The sequence below is a fragment of the Sinohyriopsis cumingii genome, chromosome 5 (genome assembly GCF_028554795.1).
Source record: "Sinohyriopsis cumingii isolate HCF-2022 chromosome 5, ASM2855479v2, whole genome shotgun sequence".
Taxonomy (NCBI): Eukaryota; Metazoa; Mollusca; class Bivalvia; order Unionida; family Unionidae; genus Sinohyriopsis; species Sinohyriopsis cumingii.
The window spans coordinates 41,954,779-41,979,712 of NC_142965.1; the positions used below are offsets into that span (position 1 = coordinate 41,954,779).

Below are 24,934 nucleotides of genomic sequence, written 5' to 3' on the forward strand. Positions count from 1 at the left end.
TTGCATAGAGACACTAGACAACAATATGGTGACAGTTTTAGCATTTTGAGCGACTTGATCATTGGAAGAGGTCTTGAATGTATACTCATTGCATTAAAAGAGAAAAGTATGATATGGAAATATGAAACCCCATGTAAGATTAATTTTGTATATTTTTCAAGCTGTTTGCAATATATTTTACTTGCATCAACAGGTACCATTTGTGATGCCATTTTAAATTAAAAATAATTAAGATGTCTAAACACAATTTTGCACATTTTTCAGCAACAATGTTTTTATTTGCGATCTGATTGAACAATGACAAAGTTTGTGAAAAATTACTACTGTCCACTTCTAAAAAGGTTCTGTCTGTAAAACATAAATTAACTTTGCTGATCAGACAAAGAATGTTTCCATTTTGCTTAAATTTAATCAAAAGGCAAAGGTGAGTCCACTCTGATGCTGAGATTAAGTAGCCATAACAATGAAGTGTCTCAACATCCATGAAACATCTTAATAATGACACTTAGAAGAACAGTCCTCGTATCCTTCTGCCCATCCCTTGTCTGTCATATAACACATTGAACTTGTTCACAAACTGTAAAAGATTAAAAATACATATTTTCAAGAATGAAGTATTTAGTCCACTAATGAAACAGATTAATTCAGATTCATCCATGCTATTTTTTCTAATGAATAATTTGAAATTTCCTTGTGACTTTTCATGCTACTTTTTGTTGTCTCTATTTCACTGAAAAGAAAGTAACAGAAGTAGTGCCTTATACTGTGACTAAAATGAACCAATTATATCCTTATATCAAACTATTCTTGTAAATGTAGTGTTTTGGTTTTGTCTGGTGTTTTACAGCACAGAAACTAAAATGTTATTCTGTGCCTAGAAAATTGGACGAAAGTGCTTTGCCCATGGAAGCAACACATTAGCTAATCCTAAATAACCCCAGGTAATCCTAAATAAGCCCAGCTAATCCTAAATAAACTTAACCCCCATACCAAGCTTTGAAGTATCATTACTACCATCTTTAGTTCATTGTTCAACCATTTTAACTGAATCCATGACTGGATGAAATAAAAAAATGTCTTTAAGATGATATTTAGATCGAAATTTTGCTTTTAGTGTAAAGTAAGTTTTTCCCACTCGTCATATTCAAAGTAAATTTTGTATGGATGCAACATCTGTTGTTGAAGAGTTCATGCTAAATAAAATTAGACACTTGGCATAAATATAATTCCCTGGAGTAGTGTGATTTAAAAAATAATGCTGGCAGAATGTTGTGACTGGGGTACGAACACATAACTGTACAGATTTTGTCAAAAATTTTGAAATTGTCTCCCTTGAACAATTTCTGAACAGAGGTTACAATTTCATGACCAATCATAACGTTTCTTCAAACAACTTATAAAAATCAATTAATAGCGGATACTTTTTCCACATCAAATCCTGCCAAAAGCTGTGTTTACTTGAATCCATCATTAGAAAAGCAGGATAAACATGTGGCAAAAGTGAATCTGAGATCACTCACTAGCTGAGATCTGACCATTAACAAATACAAGAGCAGTTGGCCAAGAAAAATGGATCTGAAAAATACTTCTTGTTGAAATTACATCCATAGCTGTTGATTGCACAGGTTATGAAAGCAAATGTATCTATGTTTCTCTTCTGTATTTTTGGCTTCTTCATCCATCAACGTCATATATAAACAGGGTTAGAAGAACTAAATTTTAAAAAATTGTAGGTTATTTCTAGTTTTTTTTCAAGGTTTTAAAATATTTGTTGAGGTTTAAGACACAGAACAGTTACAAGATTACCTCCATGGTGAGCATAACATTTATTATAAATCTGATAAAGTATGCTTTTAGTTTGTTCCTAAATAAAATGAAAATAAAGCACAAATAAATAATTAAAATGAGTGGATGTCTTTGATTTGCATAGTTCATGCACTTTATATACTGCTTTGCTAACATAACGAAAAACAATTGTGCAGAAAAAGCTATTTTTATGGGGTCAGGGTAGAGCCAATTACCATTTTCATTTTTTACGGCTTTTTTGTTTCTAAGGACACAATACAACTCTAGGCTTTTCAAGATTGTGAGGTCCACTTCTAACCCTGTATAAATTATTGTTAGAATGTTTTCCCTTTGATTTGGCCAAATTCTGCTGAGCAGTTTCAGAGAAGACATGGTTTAAAGTTTTTCTAACATTAGTAACAGCAGCCATATTCTATGGCTAATTAGAAACATTTGTATAAATCTGGAAGCCTTTATGCCAGGCTGCTTTCTGTCAAATCTGGTTGAATTCTGTCAAATCTGGTTGAATTCTGTCAAGTCTGGCTGAATTCAGTCCAATCTGGTTGAATTCTGTCAAATCTGGTTGAATACTGTCAAATCTGGTTGAATTTTGTCAAATCTGGTTGAATTCTGTCAAATATAGTTGAATTCTGTCAAATATAGTTGAATTCTGTCAAATCCAGTGGAATTCTGACCAATCTGGCTGAATTCTGTCAAATCTGCATGAATTCTGACCAATCTAGTTGAATTCTGTCAAATGGTTCTATAATTAGTTATTTAAAGGATTTTCGTTTTTAAGTAATTATGACTAAAATTTGATAAATACCTCAGATTTGGAAACAAGAAGAAGAGTGCAGAGCTGGCTTTTAACAAAGATCAAACATGGACAATGTAATCAGTTATTTGGTATTTTCAATGCAAGTCACCAATATTCAACTAAACTATATATGAATTAATCTATTTATTGAGAAGTCAAATATAGGCCTACATTGTTTAAATACGTATGTGCATTATACCAAAGGCCTACATTGTAAAATTTGTGCATTATACCCAGGGCCTACTGTGTTTAAATATGTGCATTATACTCAAGGCCTACATTGTTTAAATACCTGCATTATACCCAAGGCCTATATTTTTAAATATGTGCATTATACCCAAGACCTACATTTTTAAATATGTGCATTATACCCAAGGCCTACATTTTTAAATATTATACCCAAGGCCTACATTTTTAAATATGTGCATTATACCCAAGGCCTACATTTTTAAATATGTGCATTATACCCAAGGCCTACATTGTTTAAATACATATGTGCATTATACCCAAGGCCTACATTTTTAAATATGTGCATTAAACCCAAGGCATACATTGTTTAAATATGTGCATTATACCTAAGGCCTAAACTGTTGTATGTGCATTATACCCAAAGTCTACATTGTTTACAGCTGTATGTGCATTATACCCAAGGCCTACACTGTTGTATGTGCATTATACCCAAGTCCAACACTGTTTTGCAGCTGCAGGTGCATTATACCCATGGCTTACACTGTTTACAGCTGTATGTGCATTATACCCAAGGCCTACACTATTTACAGCTGTATGTACATATATGAAAGTCCTAAACTGTTTGCAGCTGTAGGTGCATTATACCCATGGCTTACACTGTTTACAGCTGTATGTGCATTATACCCAAGACCGACACTATTTACAGCTGTATATGCATTATACCCAAGGCCAACACTATTTACAGCTGTATATGCATTATGCCCAAGGTCTACACTGTTTATGGCACTAGGTGCATTATACCCAATTCCTACACTGTTTGCAGCTGTAGGTGCATTATACCCATGGCTTACACTGTTTACAGCTGTATGTGCATTATACCCAAGGCCTACACTATTTACAGCTGTATGTACATTATATACAAGTCCTTAACTGTTTGCAGCTGTAGGTGCATTATACACATGGCTTACACTGTTTACAGCTGTATGTGCCTTATACCCAAGACCTACACTTTACAGCTGTATGTGCATTATACCCAAGGTATACACTGTTTATGGCTCTAGATGCATTATACCCAAATCCTACACTGTTTGCAGCTGTAGATGCATTATAAGCATGGTTTACACTGTTTACAGCTGTATGTGCATGATATCCAAGGCCTACACTGTTGTATATGCATTATACCCAAAGTCTACATTGTTTACAGCTGTAGGTGCATTGTACCCAAGGTCTACACTATTTACAGCTGTATGTGCATTATACCCAAGGCCTACACTGTTGTATATACATTATACCCAAGGCCTACACTATTTACAGCTGTATGTGCATTATACCCAAGGCCTACACTGTATATGGCTCTAGGTGCATTATACCAAAGTCCTACACTGTTTGCAGATGTAGGTGCATTATACCCATGGCTTACACTGTTTGCAGCTGTATGTGCATTATATCCATGGCCTACACTAATTACAGCTGTATGTGTATTATACCCAAGTCTACAGTGTTTACAGTTGTACGTGCATTATACCCAAGGCCTACACTGTTTACACCTGTACGTACATTATACCAATGGTCTACACTGTTTACTGCTGTAGGTACATTATACCCAAGACCTACACTGTTTATGGCTGTAAGTGCATTATATCCAAGGCCTACCCAGGGTCTACACTGTTTATGGCTGTAGGTGCATGATACCCAAGGTCTACACTGTTTACATCTGTATGTGCATTAAACCCAAGGCCTACACTGCTTACATCTGTATGTGAATTATACCCAAAGTCTACACTTTTTACAGCTGTATGTGCATTATACCCATATCTTACACTGTTTACAGGTGTATGTGCATTACACCCATAGCTTACACTGTTTACAGCTGTATGTGCATTATACCCAAAGTCAGTGCTGGAGCTGTATGTGTATGATACCCAAGCAAAGTAAACAATATATATTAGTCCCAAGACTACAAAGAATTCAGATATTTTATCCAATTCATCTATGATTTAGATTAAAGTGATTAATGCATCTGCCCTGGATTACACAAATTATGATGTAACAATGGAAGTTAAAAAGCTACTGGGATAAGAATCATGCTGACACAGTCTTGTTCCTTTATAAAAGCTGAAACTTTAGTTTTGCCTTTTCGTGAGAATAGTTACAAGAGAAAGGCAATAGCTAAAGCCTTACAGAGGTTTTGAAAAGCCCAATGATAAAACATCATTCACAAACCTCTTTGGACCTGTGTTCAATCCCTGATTTTGATATAAAAAGTTGTTATTTGAGAAGAGGGGCTTCTAGTTTCTTCCACCTTAAAGAGGACTGCTAGTAAAATATTAGGGTATTGAACTTTTCAAAAACAACAATTTTAAACCGTTAAAGGTCCAAACAATCCAAAACCAATTTGTATCAGGAAATTTTATAGTATATTATGTTCTTCCAAAAAGTCTTTCCCAATCATACTATCATTTGGAATCACTTCCTGCTACCTCCAGATTCCATCCCTCCCATCCATATATATATATATATATATACATATATATATATATATATATATATATATATATATACACACACACACACACACAAGGGGGGTTAACTCTTACAGATTGATGTCATCAGTTTAACCCTGAGCAACAATGTGAATAGTATGCTCACATTAGCATGGTTGGGAGGGAATCAGTAATCAGGTAAGTATTATCAGTAATCAGGTAGGTATTATCAGTAAACAGGTAGGTATTATCAGCAATCGGGTAAGTATTATCAGTAATCAGGTAGGTATTATCAGTAATCAGGTAGGTATTATCAGTAATCAGGTAAGTATTATCAGTAATCAGGTAGGTATTATCAGTAAACAGGTAGGTATTATCAGTAATCGGGTAAGTATTATCAGTAATCAGGTAGGTATTATCAGTAATCAGGTAAATACTATCAGTAATCAGGTAGGTATTATCAGTAATCAGGTAGGTATTATCAGTAATCAGGTAAGTATTATCAGTAATCAGGTATCTATTATCAGTAATCAGGTAAGTGTTATCAGTAATCAGGTAAGTATTATCAGAGAAACATAATTTACTATAAAATTTCCTTTCCCTGTCCAATACATTGCCTGATCACATTAACATTAGGAGAATAAGTTAGGGCATCCAACCTCTACCAAGGTCATCCTGCAGCAGTCTCATTAATGCTGTACTGAAAGGATGAACTTCTCCAATAGTACAACCAATGATGATGCATCAATATGTACACAAGAGCAATCAATGCTTGATCCCATACCTGGCTATTGCCTTAGAGTAACAAAAACAATATCTGGGAGAATCCAATGAAAGCTGCAAGGTCATTCCCAGAATTAAGGTTGTATTGTCATGAAAGCTATAGGTAACCATCACCATAGAAAATGTCAATTTAGGCACTGTACACCATTCTAAGACAGACTGAAATCTGCTTGGATCACACCATACATTTCTGGATGGCTTTATTGGTTAGTTAGCAGCCAGGATGGAATATGGCAATTTTAATATGACTTGTTGGCTAGACTGACCAGCAAAGTAGAAAAATAATCCCACATATCTGGTTTCAATATTCCCCAACTGTACACAAAAACGGATAAGGTCTTATGCAAACAAGGATTCAAAACTATCCTAAATTCATTTAATTCACTTGGTGACATTCTCAATGAAATGGCTTTCTTAATCATTTGTATCATACATGATTCCTGTAGATCTGTACTGAGTTACTCACCTTTGTCTATAATATAATGATGAAAGATGTTTTTGTGTGTCAGGGGAAGGTTGGATTTTGAAGGTATCCAAAAGTAATTGCTATTGCTAATGTGGATGGGTAATGTATTTGGTAGATAAATTACAGGTTGGTGTGCATTTTCTTCCATTACATTAAGCTGAACATCTACCCCAATTTATTGTCAATACATATATCAGGATTGGAAGACATCAAAATTACCAATAAAATAACAGCTGAAAGCATTTAAATATCCACAGATTTAAGAAAGGTTGAAGATTACTAACTCCTCTTATCACACAAAAGTGTATGCTTGTGTCTAAAAAATTTTGTAAAAAAACCCACATTTATCAATAATATCCCATCAATTTTCCGCAACACAAACCTGCCTGTGCAGCCAATTAAAGCAGGATGAATGTAGCTGCAACTTTGTATGGCACCTCAGCACAATTTGAACCATATGGTGCCAACTAAAGATAATTGTTTGAAAAATGTCAAAATGAATTGTACAAAAACTTAAGGAAGACAAACCCTTCCAAATAAAAGTAAACATAAAGTACAACAAGATAAAAAATGATATTCCGCAAAATCTACATAACATATAACGGTAACATATGAAAATCCTCAAAATATGTATGGTTAAATTTTTTAAAAAAATAAACTGCATTTTCTAAAACAAAATCCAACATTTTCTCAGTACATTGTCATAGTTTCTTCATGCAGGTGATGGTTAAATCTGATCACATGTCTCAATAGTAACCATTTTTTATAAGGTTTCAATTTATTGGCTTTCTAAAATCCACAAAGTACTACACAGCATGTTCGGATAACAACTGAAGTAGAATAAACCCAAGTTTTAAAAGCAATGTTGCATAACTTTTGTTCTGAAACTCACCTGATTAATTGTGTTACAACCTTTTGTAATTGTACCCAGATAAGCCATTAGACAAACATCATTACATTGCTGAAACAGAAATAAATATTTAATTGTTAGGTAGAGAACATTAATAGCTGTATGCAAATATTTATATTGCTGATACAAAAGTAAAACCTGAATGGTCAGGATAAAGACTGTTAAAACATGTATGCATATAGTTGCAATGCTAATACAGAAAAAAATGCAGATTAAATAAGACAGATAAATTACACAACTATACACATGCAATTTCAAAAATACAGCACCCCAAACCCATACAAATTTGTTTGCTCAGAACAAAATTGATTTATCCACATACAGATGAAATTAACTTAACTCCCTGTGGTGGCTGCAGATTAACAGAAACATTCTACATTTCATGGACATATTTTGTGCAAAGAAAAGGATATAATATAAATCAGATAAGCAAATTCAGTCTTCGTCTTGACAATTTTACTATGGGATTTTTAAGTGCATAGCGCTATAAAATTGGAAATCAACATGTTGCTGAGAAATAACCATTTAATTAATCCCTACAGGACCATGGTAAAAACGAGTGGTTCACATTCATTCCAAGGTCTAGTTGGCCTTAATTGAATGGTGCTCTCAAACATCCAATATGGCCACCATGTATAATCTTGTGTACTACTTTTTTTTGCAATAATGCATATTACAAAGAGTCACTTAACTGAATGGTGCCATCAAACATCCAATATGACCACCATGTATAATCTTGTGTACTACTTTATTTTGTAATAATGCATATTACAAAGAGTCACTTAACTGAATGGTGCCATCAAATATCCAATATGGCCACCATGTATAATCTTGTGTACTACTTTTTTTTGTAATAATGCATATTTATTATTACAAAGAGTCCCTTAATTGAATGGTGCCCTCAAACATCCATTATGACCACCATGTATAATATTGTGTACTACTTTTTTTTTGGTAATAATGCATATTACAAAGAGTATCTTAATTGGAATGATGCTCTATTAAATGAAAAGAATTTCCAGGAATTCAAGATAAGAGTATTTCTTTTTCTGCACTGCTGAGTACTGTGTACCATCTCATTCAGACTTTCTCATTCACATCCTTTACCTCAAACAATAAATATCAGCAATACCAACATTACATTCACACAATCAGTACGAAACCTAGGTGTTACTCTGGACAGTACTCTCACATTGCACCAACATGTCATGAACATATGCAAGGCTGCATATCTTGAGCTGAGATGCATCAGCTCCATTTGCAAATATCTTTCAGTTGATGCCACTAAAACACTTGTGCGTTCATTAGTACTTTCAAGACTGGACTATTGTAACTCAATTCTGTCTGGTTCATCTCAATATCTAATCCAGGAACTTCAAAAAGTTCAAAACACAGCTGCTTGGATCATACTTAGAGTACCACGATCAGAGCACACCTCCCTGCTGCTCTGTACCCTACACTGGCTATCCATTCGATCCAGAATGAAACAAAAAATTTGTTCTCTGTGCTACATTTCACTGTCGGACTCTGGTCCAACATACCTATCTTACCGCATCCATGTGTACATACCAGCAAGATACTTAAGCTCCTCTTCTGACAATCGTATACTCATTATTCCCACTATGAAAACAAAGTCATATGGACAGCATTCTTTTGCATACTAGGGCCCAGCAACATGGAATGAATTGCCCACTGAACTTAGACACAAAGACACAGTGATCACATTCAAGAAGGCTCTCAAAACTCACTTATTTTGACTGCAAGAACAAACTTAAAGACCTAATAATGTTTCCTACCTGAAATATTCTCAGCATGTTTTTTATTTTTTAATGTTTTTCTAATTTCATTTTGTTTGTTTTTGTAATAATATTATTATGTTTCTTATCTTATAGGTGTTTAATGTTGTAAAGCGCTTAGAGCTTCTAAAGATTAGGCGCTATACAAAGTCCTCATTATTATTATTATTATTATCTCCTATGAGCACTGTGTACCATATCCTATGAGTACTGTGTACCATCCCCTATACTTCCAACAATGTGCCTAACATCCAAGTCAACATGTTCAAAAGATGTGGGTACAGTATAAAATTCTTTATTGTGAATTTTAACTTTAACATCTGGTCAATCTTTGCTTGTATAGTACAACTAAATACAAAGTCTGGTCAATCTTTGCTTGTATAGTACAACTAAATACAATGTCTGGTCAAGTTTTGCTTGTATTGTACAACTAAATACAAAGTCTGGTCAAGTTTTGCTTGTATTGTACAACTAAATACAAAGTCTGGTCATGTTTTGCATGTATTGTACAACTAAAAACAAAGTCTGGTCAAGTTTTGCTTGTATTGTACAACTAAATATAAAGTGGTCAAGCTTTGCTTGTATTGTACAACTAAATACAAAGTCTGATCAAGTTTTGCTTGTAGTATACAACTAAATATAAAGTCTGGTCAAGTTTTGCTTGTATTGTACAACTAAATACAAAATCTGGTTATGTTTTGCTTGTATTGTACAACTAAATACAAAGTCTGGTCAAGTTTAGCTTGTATTGTACAACTAAATACAAAGTCTGGTCAAGCTTTGCATGTACTGTACAACTAAATACAAAATCTGGTCAAGTTTTGCTTGTATTGTACAACTAAATACAAAGTCTGGTCAAGCTTTGCTTGTATAGTACAACTAAATATAAAGTGGTCAAGTTTTGCTTGTAGTGTACAACTAAATATAAAGGCTGGTCAAGTTCTTCTTGTATTGTACAACTAAATACAAAATCTGGTCATGTTTTGCTTGTATTGTACAACTAAAAACAAAGTCTGGTCAAGCTTTGCATGTACTGTACAACTAAATACAAAATCTGGTCAAGCTTTGCTTGTATTGTGCAACTAAATACAAAGTCTGGTCAAGCTTTGCATGTAATGGACAACTAAATACAAAATCTGGTCATGTTTTGCTTGTATTGTACAACTAAATAACAAAGTCTGGTCAAGCTTTGTATGTACTGTACAACTAAATACAAAGTCTGGTCAAGCTTTGCTTTTATTGTACAACTAAATACAAAATCTGGTCAAGCTTTGATTGTATTGTACAACTAAATATAAAGTCTGGTCAAGATTTGCTTGTATTGTACAACTAAATATAAAGTCTGGTCATGCTTTGCTTGTATTGTACAACTAAATACAAAGTCTGATCAAGCTTTTGCTTGTATGTGCATAAGTCACTGTGTTTGTAAGCTCATTAAAGTACAAAATGGAAGCAATGACACATGACTTGTCCACCAAGGTCAGTTTGATCAAAATCACTTTACAAAAGTTATTTGGGTGGTCAGCTATTTTCATTAGGAGCCATTTAAATATTGCAAGAAGCTTTTAATAGAAAAGCCCCTGTCAATGCCACCATTTGTACAAGAGTAATCATAAGATTTTATAGATGGCCTCTATGGTACCATGATGGTGGTCTGAGAAGTTCCATTTCATTACAACTAGCTATATACTTTTATGGTGTTCTATTGAAAAACCCATGTCAAGATGTCTGTCCATTCAGGGGGCCCCCGAGTGGTCTAAAGTGCTCTCCATTATGGATCACTGCCATCTCACCTCTGTCTGCAGCGGATAGTCTGGGATTCATCCAATGTGGGTATGTGAGAAAGCTTGCCAGTAGCTTCTCGTGGGTTGGCGGTTCTTTCCGAGATTTTCCTGGGTTCTTCCTCCACCATTAATAATACTGGCTGCCATGTATAGCCTATCGTGTGCTGAAAAATGGCGTCAAGCCCCACAACAACAACAACCACTGTCCATTCGGATGTAGCCATAAAAAGATTTTCTGGACAGTCATCAGGGCAGACATGTTGAAGATTGTCCCAGCATCATAATAATACTTGAAAGCTATGTACTGCATGAAAGAAGTTGTATAACAACTACAACAACAACAAAATGGTATGGTTACTTGTTCTTGAGTTGCTTTTACAGTCTGTCAAGTTTTGGGAGGTGGAAATAAATCACATTGACATTATCTTCATTTAGGAACAACTACATATTGAGATAAACATTTTAGTTTATATACAGGTCAATATCGCCATCATATTTTAGGTCTGACAGGCACCATTTCATTTAGGACAAACTAGACACCATAAGAATCCTTTCAGCAATATCCCATCTGAAACACCCATCTATTCAAGCCTTTCAGCAGTATCCCATCTGAAACACCCATCTATTCAAGCCTTTCAGCAATATCCCATCTATTCAAGCTTTTCAGCAATATCCAATCTGAAACACCATTCTATTCAAGAGGAACAAGGACAAGATTTTCAAGCAGGATGCCAGATCAGCAACACTTTCATTTAGTACCTACTAGACATAAGAATTATTCTGGTGAAAAATTATGAGAAACAATTCATCCATTCAGTTAGAGCAGTGAAAATGGCCACCTCTGTAGCCATGTTACTTATCTAACAGGCACCCTTCTCATTTAGAAGCAGCAATATCAGCATGAAGTCTTTCAGTGAAAATCACATTTCAATAAGACCTACCATTCAGGAAGAGAAGCAATAAACAATTTTAAAGATGGCCACTATATCAAATAAGTGCCATTTTCATTTTAGGACTAACCATACATAATAAGATAAATTTTAGTGAAAACCCCAGGTAGACCATGAAAATGGAATGAACTATATTTAAAAGATTTGGATCTCCTTCAAAACAACTTGGATGACCCAAATGCTCAATCAGGAGTAGTGATGATTTTCAAGACAGCCAAAGTGGAAGGCATATTATTTGTCACTTTGGCAGTAGTCTAATTTAGAATAAACTAAATATCTCAAGACAGCCAAAGTGGAAGGCATATTATTTGTCACTTTGGCAGTAGTCTATTTTAGAATGAACTAAATATCTCAAGACAGCCAAAGTGGAAGGCATATTATTTGTCACTTTGGCAGTAGTCTATTTTAGAATAAACTAAATATCTCAAGACAGCCAAAGTGGAAGGCATACTATTTGTCACTTTGGCAGTAGTCTAATTTAGAATAAACTAAATATCTCAAGACAGCCAAAGTAGAAGGCATATTATATGTCACTTTGGCAGTAGTCTATTTTAGAATAAACTAAATATCTCAAGACAGCCAAAGTGGAAGGCATACTATTTGTCACTTTGGCAGTAGTCTAATTTAGAATAAACTAAATATCTCAAGACAGCCAAAGTGGAAGGCATATTATTTGTCACTTTGGCAGTAGTCTAATTTAGGATGAACTAAATATCTCAAGACAGCCAAAGTGGAAGGCATATTATATGTCACTTTGGCAGTAGTCTAATTTAAAATAAACTAAATATCTCAAGACAGCCAAAGTGGAAGGCATACTATTTGTCACTTTGGCAGTAGTCTAATTTAGAATAAACTAAATATCTCAAGACAACCAAAGTGGAAGGCATACTATATGTCACTTTGGCAGTAGTCTAATTTAAAATAAACTAAATATCTCAAGACAGCCAAAGTGGAAGGCATACTATATGTCATTTTGGCAGTAGTCTAATTTAGGATGAACTAAATATCTCAAGACAGCCAAAGTGGAAGGCATATTATATGTCACTTTGGCAGTAGTCTAATTTAAAATAAACTAAATATCTCAAGACAGCCAAAGTGGAAGGCATATTATATGTCACTTTGGCAGTAGTCTAATTTAGGATGAACTAAATATCTCAAGACAGCCAAAGTGGAAGGCATATTATATGTCACTTTGGCAGTAGTCTAATTTAAAATAAACTAAATATCTCAAGACAGCCAAAGTGGAAGGCATACTATTTGTCACTTTGGCAGTAGTCTAATTTAGGATGAACTAAATATCTCAAGGTCTTTTAGTGAAATTTGGCAATGAGTAGCAGCTGTGGATATAGCCTAACTGGATGTCTGAGAGATCCCATTTTCATTTATCAGAAACTACACTTTGGGATGAATATATTTGAAAAGATTGGTCTTCATCCTCCCAGTATTTCAGAAGCAATAGTGATAAATGGAGACTGGAGAGATGATGGCTGGACAATGAACAAAAGGCCATAGCATAAGCACACACCCACCCACCCACCCCCCCGTCTATAACCAGCAGAGTTAAGAAATGGTACAAAAAATATATATTTATTTTATGGTTCCCTACAAAGACTGGATCAAAAACTGTTGATCATATAGAGTGAAGACCGTCAAACACTAACCACCTTAGGGATCAAAATAAACACTGAAACAAACCATAAAAGGTAAATGTCTTCATACTGAGTAACTGCACTTTGTATCACTTTCTTATGTGATGAATTCAGTTTTACATGTGTTTCTGGTTACATCAGTTTTAGCTGGGTCAACATGTATGTTTCTTATCAGTTTCAGCTGGGTCAGCAAGTAGTTCTTGTTATATCAATTTTAGAAAGGTAAACATATGTTTCTTGTGAAATCAGTTGTACACAAGCACTAAAATTGCATTTGCTGCTTCAATATAGTAATTTTGTGCAATAAGAAAACCTCAGTAGATTTTTGGTACATAATTTACATACTTAACTGCCATAAGGTTGAAGTTCTATTCCCCATGACCTGGCAAATATTTGCACACAGCTAACTCTATGATTCTTACATAAGATTTATTTTTCTATCCTGAACTTTATATATTTTTGGTGACTGTCATGATGAATACCTCAACAAAAGTCCATGCTTCAGTCTTAAAAAATATAAAATTCGAGAAATTGTCATGACAACAATTAAATGTGATGTAATGTGAATTTATTATATTTTAAAAAGTACAAATTTTTGTGGTCATTTAAATTTGTTGTGGCTTTGACTTCTGTTTTTCTTATAAGGCTGAACATCATTCATGGAACTTTAAATTTAAAAAGTCATTCATCCAGGATTTATTCCACTGGAGAGGGGAAATCAAAACTATTTTTCTGTCTGTGTGCTTCATTTTCTGGATTATTTTCTATATTAGAAACACTGAAGAGAAAGCACAAGTTCATATTCCATCCCAGCTGATTGGAAGGGCATCAAAGGCCCATGCCTCTGGATTTGGGAATGAAGAGACAGGTGGGCATTTGGTTGTTTTACCTCACTGTAAATAGTTCTAACATCATTTGGCTCCATAGGGCATAGTGTTGATGGAAGATAGATACACGGGGGTACCTTTAGGTCTAAAGCAGTTGTCCTCTCCTTGTTAATGAGTAATCCAGTATATTAAGCCTGCCCAGGATGTGTTGGGCTTGAAAATTTAATCACCCTTTTCATCCCAGTGAAGATATGCACATACCAGGTCTGGTGATTTCATTCCCCATCTGTTTGAAGAGGTAGGTCATTACAATCAAATTGTCAAACATTATCAGATTTATCTTGGATGTGTTTCACCCTGGCAGGGAGATGCTGAGAAAGGCCTTCATTTCCATGAATCTGATTAAGTGCCTTCTCTCACAGTGTCCACTTGCTGCTGACTGTCACCCCGACCCAACAAACTAGTACGTGAACAAATTGTGATTACTGATTGTGGGGCTTCTAATGGTATTCCCTCCAATGGCACTTTTTTTCTATCCAGCGAAGCAGGAAATGTTTGACTTTGGTCAAGATCATAATCTGGTGACCTAAAGAACCAGAGATTGCGTGCCATGGTGCTAGAAGGGCCATGAGCAGAGGATGCATGCAAAGGCCACTGATGTATAACAGGTCTTCCACCACAAAGAGTGGGCCAATCAGTTGAAGAAACTCCCTAGCCAAGTGCTGCTGATGCTAATGGGCAGAAGATAAACCAGGTTGACAGGAGTTCGAAAGACCATACCAAGACGAGCAAAATGTTGAGAACGGACATGATCCAACTTCTGCACACTGACTATCCACCATAAACCATAAATGTGGTTGAGAAAGTTGTTCATATCACGAACCAAAACTGAACTTACCAAATAATTTTGAAACATATTATCCAGAAACACTATACCACCTGCTAACTCACAACTTCAATTCAGCCTCCAAACTGCTGGGGTTGAGCAAGAAGGTGGTAATTAGAGCATTTGGCATCATGTGATGAGTAGTCCTATTGACTACCTTGGTAAAACATCATACTGATTCCTGGATGTGGTATATTCTGAATTTCTTGGCTAGGCAATACATTGTCTGAGATACCAGGTTGAGTAGGGCGTAAGTTGATATAACATTCATGACCAACTCAAGCATTATGCAATTGTCTGTCCACTTTATAAGAGTGAAGCTGACATCTGAAGACAGTTGTTCATATAAATCCCAAAAATAAACATCAGTGTGTGATATGTAACCGAGTGTTGAGAAAGATGCCTGCAAGTAACTGTAGTGAAGTTTTGAAAGATGTATGTTCATAACCATAATCCATATCAACAGAGACCTTGTAAGATTAACTACCAGTGAAGGTAAACATTCCAAATGAAACAAAATTCTGTATATCTCTTCAAATGCAACCTTAAAACTAAATTCCATCCTTTCCATGGCTGGATTGGAATGATGAGGCATGTCAGTGTCAATCCCTTTGTCCACCTCCTGTATACTGTGTCCATTCTACATGGCAACGATGATGCCAAATCATCACCATATATAAAATGGTTCTGTCTAGTAGTACCAGCCTAGTCATGTCCAGCATGAAATGTGGTCCGGCTGGGGAATGCCTGTCCAGCATAGCTATTGGGATGAGACTAACTGTTCCAAATGTGATGCTGGTTTGCCATGTACTGGTGTCATGGATATGGTAGGTCCATATGGTCAGCCTGCCATTCAGTCTGCTGGGAGTAAAATCTTTGAAGGACGTGTCAAGTGATGTGGCTGACTGGACAAAAGTGATATACAACTTGTGGGCTGGGCTGGCACATAAAGCCAAAAGGTTACCCGGGAAGCCTGGCTCCATTGTTCTCAATTCCATGCAAGGGTGAAGAATGCACATACTACACTGTTTTCCAAAACCATCTTATCCATAATTTGTTATCTACTTTGAATATTTAATTCTTTTTATAATTTTTCTTCTTAATTTACAGGCTTACCAATTTAATCCCTATAGTGTATTATTTTGCAAATTATTATAACTTGTTTTATTGAAACTGTTTAACCCTGTATTCTAAATATATTTTTTTAAATATTATTGCCTGCACATGTGGCCTAAGTGGTTAGAGTGTCCACCTTGGATGTGGGAAGTCACAGGATTGAACCCTAACCGAGTCATATCAAAGACTTCTAAAAATGTTATGAGCAGCTCCCTCAGTTGGTGTTCAGCATTAAGAGGTTAGTGTTAGGACTACTCAGCCTGGTGTCTGGATAATATGACTGGATGGAACATGATGCCACATGACTAAAGCATGATGCCCCCTGCTAAACATCACAATAAACTGCCACACTGCAGACACAGCAGCAATATGACTCAAACTGTCAAAGCTATGTTACAAATCCAAAAACATACACACCCAAAATATTAATCAGCAAGGCAGAGAATTCTGCATAGCCCAAACCTGTGATTCACAACAATGCATCATACTGCGTTTGCTTTCAAACTCAATCCGATACATGATGATTCCAATCAAGTTTACTCAAATTCTATTCAACAGTTTCTTACAAGATGTCATTTAAACAATTTTCTGTTTAGTAATGGTGGTCATACTTGAGAGCAGTTCTGCATCATTTGCATAAATCTAAAATGTCATAATGGCAGTTATCTATGCAAGGATGCTTTCTGTCAAACATAGTCAAATTCTGCTAAATCATCTTGACAAAAAGTTTTTTTTTATAAAATATTTCCAAATTTTAGCACTGGCAGTCAAATTTGATGGTGGTCATTTGAACAAATTAAAAAGACTTTCATGCCAGGATGCTTTCTAACAAAATTAGTCAGATTTTGTATTTAGTGGTTTTTGAAAAGTCATTTAAAGTTTTCCCTATTGTTAGAACAGTGGAAATATTTGATGGTGAATTGGCATCACCTGAACAAAGCTAAAGGACTTTTATACCAGGATGCTTTCTATAAAAATTGGTCAAGTATTCTTGAGTGTTTTTTGAGAACCAGTCATTTAAAAGGAGGGATTTTCTTTTAATTTTTAGTAATAACATTCATATTCAATGATGGATCATCATCATTTTAACAAATCTAAAAGACCCTCATGCCTGAATTATATCCATCAAATCTGGTCAACATCTGTTTAGTGATTTTTCAAAGGCAGTCATGTAAAGATTTTTTATTTTTAGTAATGTTGGCCAGAGTTGATAGATTGGCATCATATTAAAAAATCTGACCTTCAAATATAGTCAAATTCTGCTGAGCAGATTATAAAAAGTTTGTTCAGTGGGCTGGCATCATTGAATAAATTTTAAGGAGTTTAGTGCCAGGATGCTTTATGTCAAATTTTTAATAATTTCGTTCAGCAGTTTTTTTGAGAAGTCTTTAATAAAGGTTTCTCTATTATTATTTGATGGCAGATTGGCATCATTTGAACAAAACTGAAAAACTTCATGCTATGACATTCTCTCAAATTCTATTCAGTGGTTTTTGCGACACTCTAAATAACAACTGTGAATAGACAATGTTCTATCCATGACAAAAGACCACACCATAATCTCACAGCCTTAAAGGCCAGGTCAGCTAAAACTATACAAGCTTACATCATAGAAATCTTCTTTAAACTGGTCTGTATTTAAAACAGGTAGACGATAACAAAGGCTGTATGCTTCCCTGAGGATGTCATGGTTCTTAGGAACTTCACCTGAAATAAACATACAGTATACATACAGTATACATACAAAAAGAACACAAATTATCTAAAATACATTGATTTGTCTTCCAGTTTGAAAGAAATGGAGCCCAATGCAAAATGATAAATTTATATCAACAATAGAAATGGTTTGAAAATCATTGGAAAAATAATAGCTATGATTTGCCTATACCTCTCACTCCAAAAATGAGAAAAGACTATTTCTTAATTAATGCTTACAACTTACAATGTACTACCGATTGTACATATTAAACAGTCTATATCTTTAAACAATATGAATGAATTTGTTGGTTTATTTTATTATTTAGTATGTTCTAAAATAAAACAATGCTGTACTGTCTCCTTTGCTGCTCTATGACCCCAAGACTTATCCAGTCTCCCAAAAGTAGGTTGCCATGAACTACACTGTGCTGTATGAGCCCTCAACTTAGCCTAAGTAATCTGTACTGTATGACCCTTGACTTAGTTGAAGTCCTAAAAGTAGATTATCATTAAATACACTGTCCTGTATGACCCCTTAAACCTAGCCAAAGTCCTAAAAGTAGATTATCATGAACTACACTGTCCTGTATGACCCCTTAAACCTAGCAAAAGTCCTAAAAGTAGGTTGCTGTGAACTACACTGCATTTACTTAAGACTGATCAACATTGGTTGGTTGACTTTTAACAGTACATTAAGGACTTTATTTGGCTATGAAATGAGATCTAATTTCTTTTACCAAGGGTAAACAAAAGCCTAAGTGAGAATTTACCAAGTGAACCTTGGATTACAAGTCGAATGCTCTACCAACTCAGTTGCCATGGCTACAAATAAGACTGATAAAATCAGAAACAACTACAATGTTGGAGCAAACTATCACCAAAATCACAGACAGGTGACTGCAATTTTCAGATAGTGACTTAAAATCTATAAATTTATCATTCACATTTAAAGGTCACTAGTGTCTACAAGTGTAATGTATTTTCAAGGTTGTATAAGTAATAAAATAAGAAAGCTTGCAGAAAAACATAATTTAACACTAAATGAATATTTCCTTGAAAAGAGACAACTTAAGAGACTGCAGACAAAACAGTGAAGACCAAAGCCAAGTTAATACAAGATCTGCAATGCCATATAGAAGACTGTTATGTAACCAATAGTGAAATATGTCAGCAAATGAGAGATTTCTGTGTCAAAATACCTGAAGAATGTATATATTAAAAACACTTCCAAACCAGAGCTGCATGCAAAATCTATACATCTATGCCAACAATCCTCTTTAAAAAAAGTGATACCTATTTGTCTGGCAAATGTTTAGCAGGTGGAACAAAACAAAAGCAAATATCTGAGTTATCAAGTCATCAGGTTCCTACACTGAAGCAAAGGTAAAAAGGGGCCATAACTCCAACCAAACGAAGAGGAAGAGACAAATGCATTCACATACAAAAAGACAAAACTCCACAAACCTGCTTGTACTGCTAACTGGTATTTCCCAGCCAGTGCATTACCAAGTAGCACTATAATATATCAGAGATGAAAATGTTTCAGAATGCCTAATTCAGGACTTTTCCAAAATGTGACTACTGCACCTCTGACTGCAACAAAGACCAAATTCTACCTTTGATTTTCACTTTTCTGCACTACAGAACCTTGGTTTGGGTTGTAATTTCATTTGCACCTTAAACTACATCAAAAGATTAAAAAATAAGATAACTCTCATAACATTTCTTATGATTATGTTAACGCACAAAACATTCAATTGCATGACTTGTTGAGGTAAAGTTTTACGGACAAGCCATTCAGTTCCATTGCTTATTGAGGTAAAATTTTACAGACAAACCATTCAGTTTCATGGCTTGTTGAAGTAAAGTTTTACAAATTATTCAGTTTTATGGCCTGTTGAGGTAAATTTTTAGAGACAAGCCATTCAGTCTCAAGACTTCTTAAGGTGAAGTTTTATGGACAAACCATTCAATTTCATAACTTACTGAGGTAAAGTTTTACAGACGAACCATTCAGTTTTATGACTTGTTGAATTAAAGTTTTCAACACATCATTCAGTTTTATGGCTTGCTGAGGTAAAGTTTTACAGATGAACCATGCAGTTTCATGGCTTGTTGTCAACACATCATTCAGTTTTATGGCTTGCTGAGGTAAAGTTTTACAGATGAACCATGCAGTTTCATGGCTTGTTGTCAACACATCATTCAGTTGTATGGCTTGCTGAGGCAATGGTTTAAAGACATGGGTAATTATTGTCCACAAACTTTATCTAACATGATTCCTGAATGCTGTAACTCTGTCAAAAAAAAGACTTGGAAAGACAAAACTTTTAAAATACACTTTTCATGAATAAGGCAGTTCATCTACCCCCTCCCACAAATAAGTAAAGCTGAATGGACAGATAAAAGGACAAATGTAAATGTGAATACAAGAGGAATTATGCTTCTGATTAATAATTCTGTGTTAAAATCAATATCAATTTTCGTAAGCAAGCACCTGGTCAATCTTTAATCCACAAACCTGCTTGTACTGCCTTCACATATTCTAAAATCAACTGGACTCGACTATGTAACATCTTTATTGCACTGTGTTGTGCTATGAGATGCTCTGCAACTGAAAGTAAACAGTCATTATTATTATCATCATCATCAACAATCATGTCAATGTCATCATTAACATTCATGACATCATCATCATCATCAACAGTCACATCATCATCATCATCATTATCAGTCATGAAAATGTAATCAACATTCATGTCATCATCATCATCATCATCAACAGCCACATCATCATCATCAACTGTAATGGCATCATTATCATCAACAGCCACGTAATCATAATTCATTACCATGATTATTTCATGCCAAAGGATTTAACATTGTAAAATAGAGTCAATGCAGAACATATGTAATAAATTAAATAACTGGCTTGTGAGAATTCAATGTATTATTTGTTTGGGCTTGACTTACTTGAGAATGAATAATTTCTTTTACAAATCTAGTTTCTCGGCTTTGAGATACTAACAAGAATTTATCTGATCAGGGAATCTCCCCACCCCACCTGTCACAAAAAAAACTGGGGGCTGGAAGTTGAAAAGAAATGGGGGGGGGGAATAATAATAAATAATAATAATGAGGACTTTGTAAAGTGCCTCATCTTTAGAAGCTCTAAGAGCTTTACAACATTAGACAACACCTATAAGACAAAAAACATATATAATGATATGATTACAAAAAAACAAACACAATGAAACTAGAAAACATAAAAAAACATGCTGAAAATATTTAAGGTAAGAAATATTATTAGGTCTTTAAGTTTGTTCTTGCAGTCAAAATAAGTTAGTTCTGAGAGCACACTTGAATGTGATCACTGTATCTTTGTGTCTAAGTTCAGTGGGCAATTCATTCCACGTTGCTGGGCCCTGGTATGCAAAAGAACTCTGTCCATATGACTTTTGTTTTAATAGTGGGAATAATGAGTATACGATTGTCAGAAGAGGAGCGTACGTATCTTGCTGGTGTGTACACATGGGTGAGGTTGGATAGGTATGTTGGACTGGAGTCCATCAGTGAAATGTAGCACAGAGAACAAATTTTGTGTTTGATTCTGGATCGAATGGATAGCCAGTGTATGGTACAGAGCAGTGGGGAGGTGTGCTCTGACCGTGGTACTCAAAGTATGATCTGAGCAGCTGTGTTTTGAACTTTTTGAAGTTCCTGGAGTAGATAATGAGATGAACCAGACAGAATTGAGTTACAATAGTCCAGTCTTGAAAGTACTAATGAACACACAAGTGTTTTAGTGGCATCAACTGAAAGATATCTGCAAATGGAGCTGATGTGTCTCAGCTCAAGATATGCAGCGTTGCATATGTTCATGACATGTTGATGCAATGTGTGAGAGTACTGTCCAGAGTAACACCTTGGTTTCGTACTGATTGTGTGAATTTAATGTTGGTGTTGCTCATATTTATTGTTTGAGGTAAAGGATGTGAATGAGAAAGTCTTTGTGTTGTGATCAGAGTGGCCTCAGTTTTATCATCATTCATCTGCAGCTTGTTACATGTCATCCATGATTTGACACCAGAAATGCACCTCTCTTCACCTTGGATGGTAGCATCAACTTCAGTTGGGTGGCTAGATCTGTATATTTGGGTGTCATCAGCGTACAATTGGTGAGACACTGGATGATGATCTATGACATTTGAGAGTGGCTGAGTATATACTTAGCACTTATATCTGTCTCCCTCTCTCTTCCTGTTCCAATCTGTTTGGTCTCAACTAAAATCAAACTCCTCACACAATCCACCTGTCTAGTTAAGCATTAATATATTGACTATCTCTTATCTTCATATATTCCTTACCTAGAGTTGCCATCAATAATAACCCAAGTAATACATGAGCAATTGGGTACCATTTTACCATATACAGGTTGTCGAACAGTGCAAGTGACCCGCATAAGCCCTTGTCTTGTAAAGGTAGCACTCATTTTGTTTTCAAGATGACAAGCCTTTTAACTGAACTCTGAATTTATTACATGTACTTGTTCAGTGCCAAGTAGAATTCTGCCTCTTCCAGTAAATGTTTGACCTTAAGTTCTTAGCTTGTAGGCCAACCCATTAATTGAGGAATGAGTGATACTTGCTCAGTGGCAAGTAAAAGAGCATGGTTATTTGATGTTGCAGCACAAAAGATACGTGTTCAGTTGCAAACTTTAATACATTTCACAAACTGTATGATCAGTGTTACTTACAGAGCCCAAGCTCGGTCTCTACATAAATACATGCATATGACAGTGAGGCCAAGAAAAAGGAGTCAGACGAGTCACTAGACAATGATGGATGATTTCAGAACTTTATCAGACACTGAGATTGAATTCTTGGACTTTTTACCAGATGACATTAGGTAGCGACATTTATAGGATACTGTGAATTTAAAAAAATGTGGGCTTAACGTTATTTGCTTATTTGTAAGATGCATGGAATTAACATATTACGGGACATTGTGAATCAGATTGTTCAGAACTATTTTTATACCACTATGTGACCTATAAGTCAATTCATGGATTTATCATATAAATGGATTTAAAATGTCAGCATTGTGCATTTTACTGGATTAAATTAGAACAATTTATTTGTGACATATTTCTTTCAATAATACAAGTATATTTTACATAGTTGTTCATTTTCCATCGATTCATCCATCCAATCATCAAGTTGGGCAATTAATTTTTCAAAAAGCAACTCTAACTTACTTGTATCAAGACACCCTTCAGACAGATTTGACTTGCAAAATACTTGTACACTTCAACAACTAAAAAAATACACTTTTGCATGCGATTCATGCCAGTGTCAACCTACAACAAAGCAGTTCATGTCTGTACATATTTAATACAATTTCCTTTCACCGGGTACCTGATCATTAAGATCAATGGTTACCCAGCAGATGTTTAGTAAAACTGTCACAGCTCCATCCAGTTCTGTGTATAAATAGTATTCTGTGCTGAGAAGACCCTTTCACAGTCTGCCTCCATCCAGTTCTGTGTATAAATAGTATTCTGTGCTGAGAAGACCCTTTCACAGTCTGCCTCCATCCAGTTATGTGTATAAATAGTATTCTGTCCTGAGAAGACCCTTTCACAGTCTGCCTCCATCCAGTTCTGTGTATAAAGAGTATTCTGTCCTGAGAAGACCCTTTCACAGTCTGCCTCCATTCAGTTCTGTGTATAAATAGTATTCTGTGCTGAGAAGACCCTTTCACAGTCTGCCTCCATCCAGTTCTGTGTATAAATAGTATTCTATGCTGAGAAGACCCTTTCATAGTCTGCCTCCTGAAGGGGCATATGCAGAGCCAGCCTAAACAAGTTAGGAAACTGTTCTTTAAGGTTGTTTTCTAGAACTTTCCACAGATCACATGTACTGTCTCATGAATATCTCTGCTTCAAAACATATGTAATCGGGTGTAATTCAGTATCCCATATAACATCCGAACATTCAAATGCTGATTTCCCACAACAAACCTCCCATGATGGTACTGTGATCCATCTATACTGTAAAAGCTAATATTTCTTAAAGTTTGTATCAAAGTTGGCTTCTTTGGCAGTTCATCTAAACTGGCATGTGAGACAATTTTAAAAATATCATCCTCCATTTTGTGAGAAACTCACTTCATCCTTCACCCTCTTCATTCTGCCACTCACATGGCACATTTACACCAGCAATGACTTGAAGTTAAAAAGAATCAGTAACTTTCTGCCCAAAATTTGTACATACACAAAATGTGAGGAAATGGTATAAAGTGGAGAACAACCCCAGTAAATGCATTTTTCTGTTATAAACAATTAGCTGGATTTCCAAGCATCCTTTGTATTAAAATACCCCCTGCATTCTTTGGAATGAAATGAGGTATTTTCATCACATAAGTATCCTTACTTTGAAATATTGTTCGAGATTCTTTCTTATCCAGTTTATCATAACAGATAAATAAAAATTTATACTATTCAGGTTTCACTTTTATAAGCTAAACTTTGAACTAACTGATATGATTTCTAACGCGTCACCGTTTCCCAAGTCTGCAAATGATTAAGAAGTTCTGCATTGATTACACACCAACATGGCTGGCACTATCTCTAAATTTGTGAAATTTTGGAACTTGCTATTTTTATTATATTAAGTACCAGTTGAGCCTTCCCCTGCCTCACTGGTGGAAACCCTGGCTACGTGATCCACCCCTATTCTCTCTGCTTCCTCCGTGGCCAATGTGTATTGAAGCTCTACAAATAGCATGGTGGCC

General features: G+C 35.2%; 1 protein-coding gene across 1 annotated transcript in view; it reads right to left on the reverse strand.

The window, feature by feature from the left end:
* Nucleotides 1–247: 247 nt before the first annotated feature.
* The window catches only part of LOC149799023 (COP9 signalosome complex subunit 6-like), a 51,090-nt gene continuing 26,403 nt past the window's right edge, over nt 248–24,934 (reverse strand). Inside the window, exons 6-10 of the mRNA XM_089957968.1 lie at nt 24,819–24,933; nt 20,661–20,753; nt 18,048–18,148; nt 7,416–7,484; nt 248–577 (exon numbers count right to left, since the gene is read on the reverse strand). Coding sequence (XP_089814094.1) covers nt 506–577; nt 7,416–7,484; nt 18,048–18,148; nt 20,661–20,753; nt 24,819–24,933 — 450 coding nt within the window. The 3' untranslated portion in view covers nt 248–505. The remainder of the gene's footprint in view (nt 578–7,415; nt 7,485–18,047; nt 18,149–20,660; nt 20,754–24,818; nt 24,934) is intronic.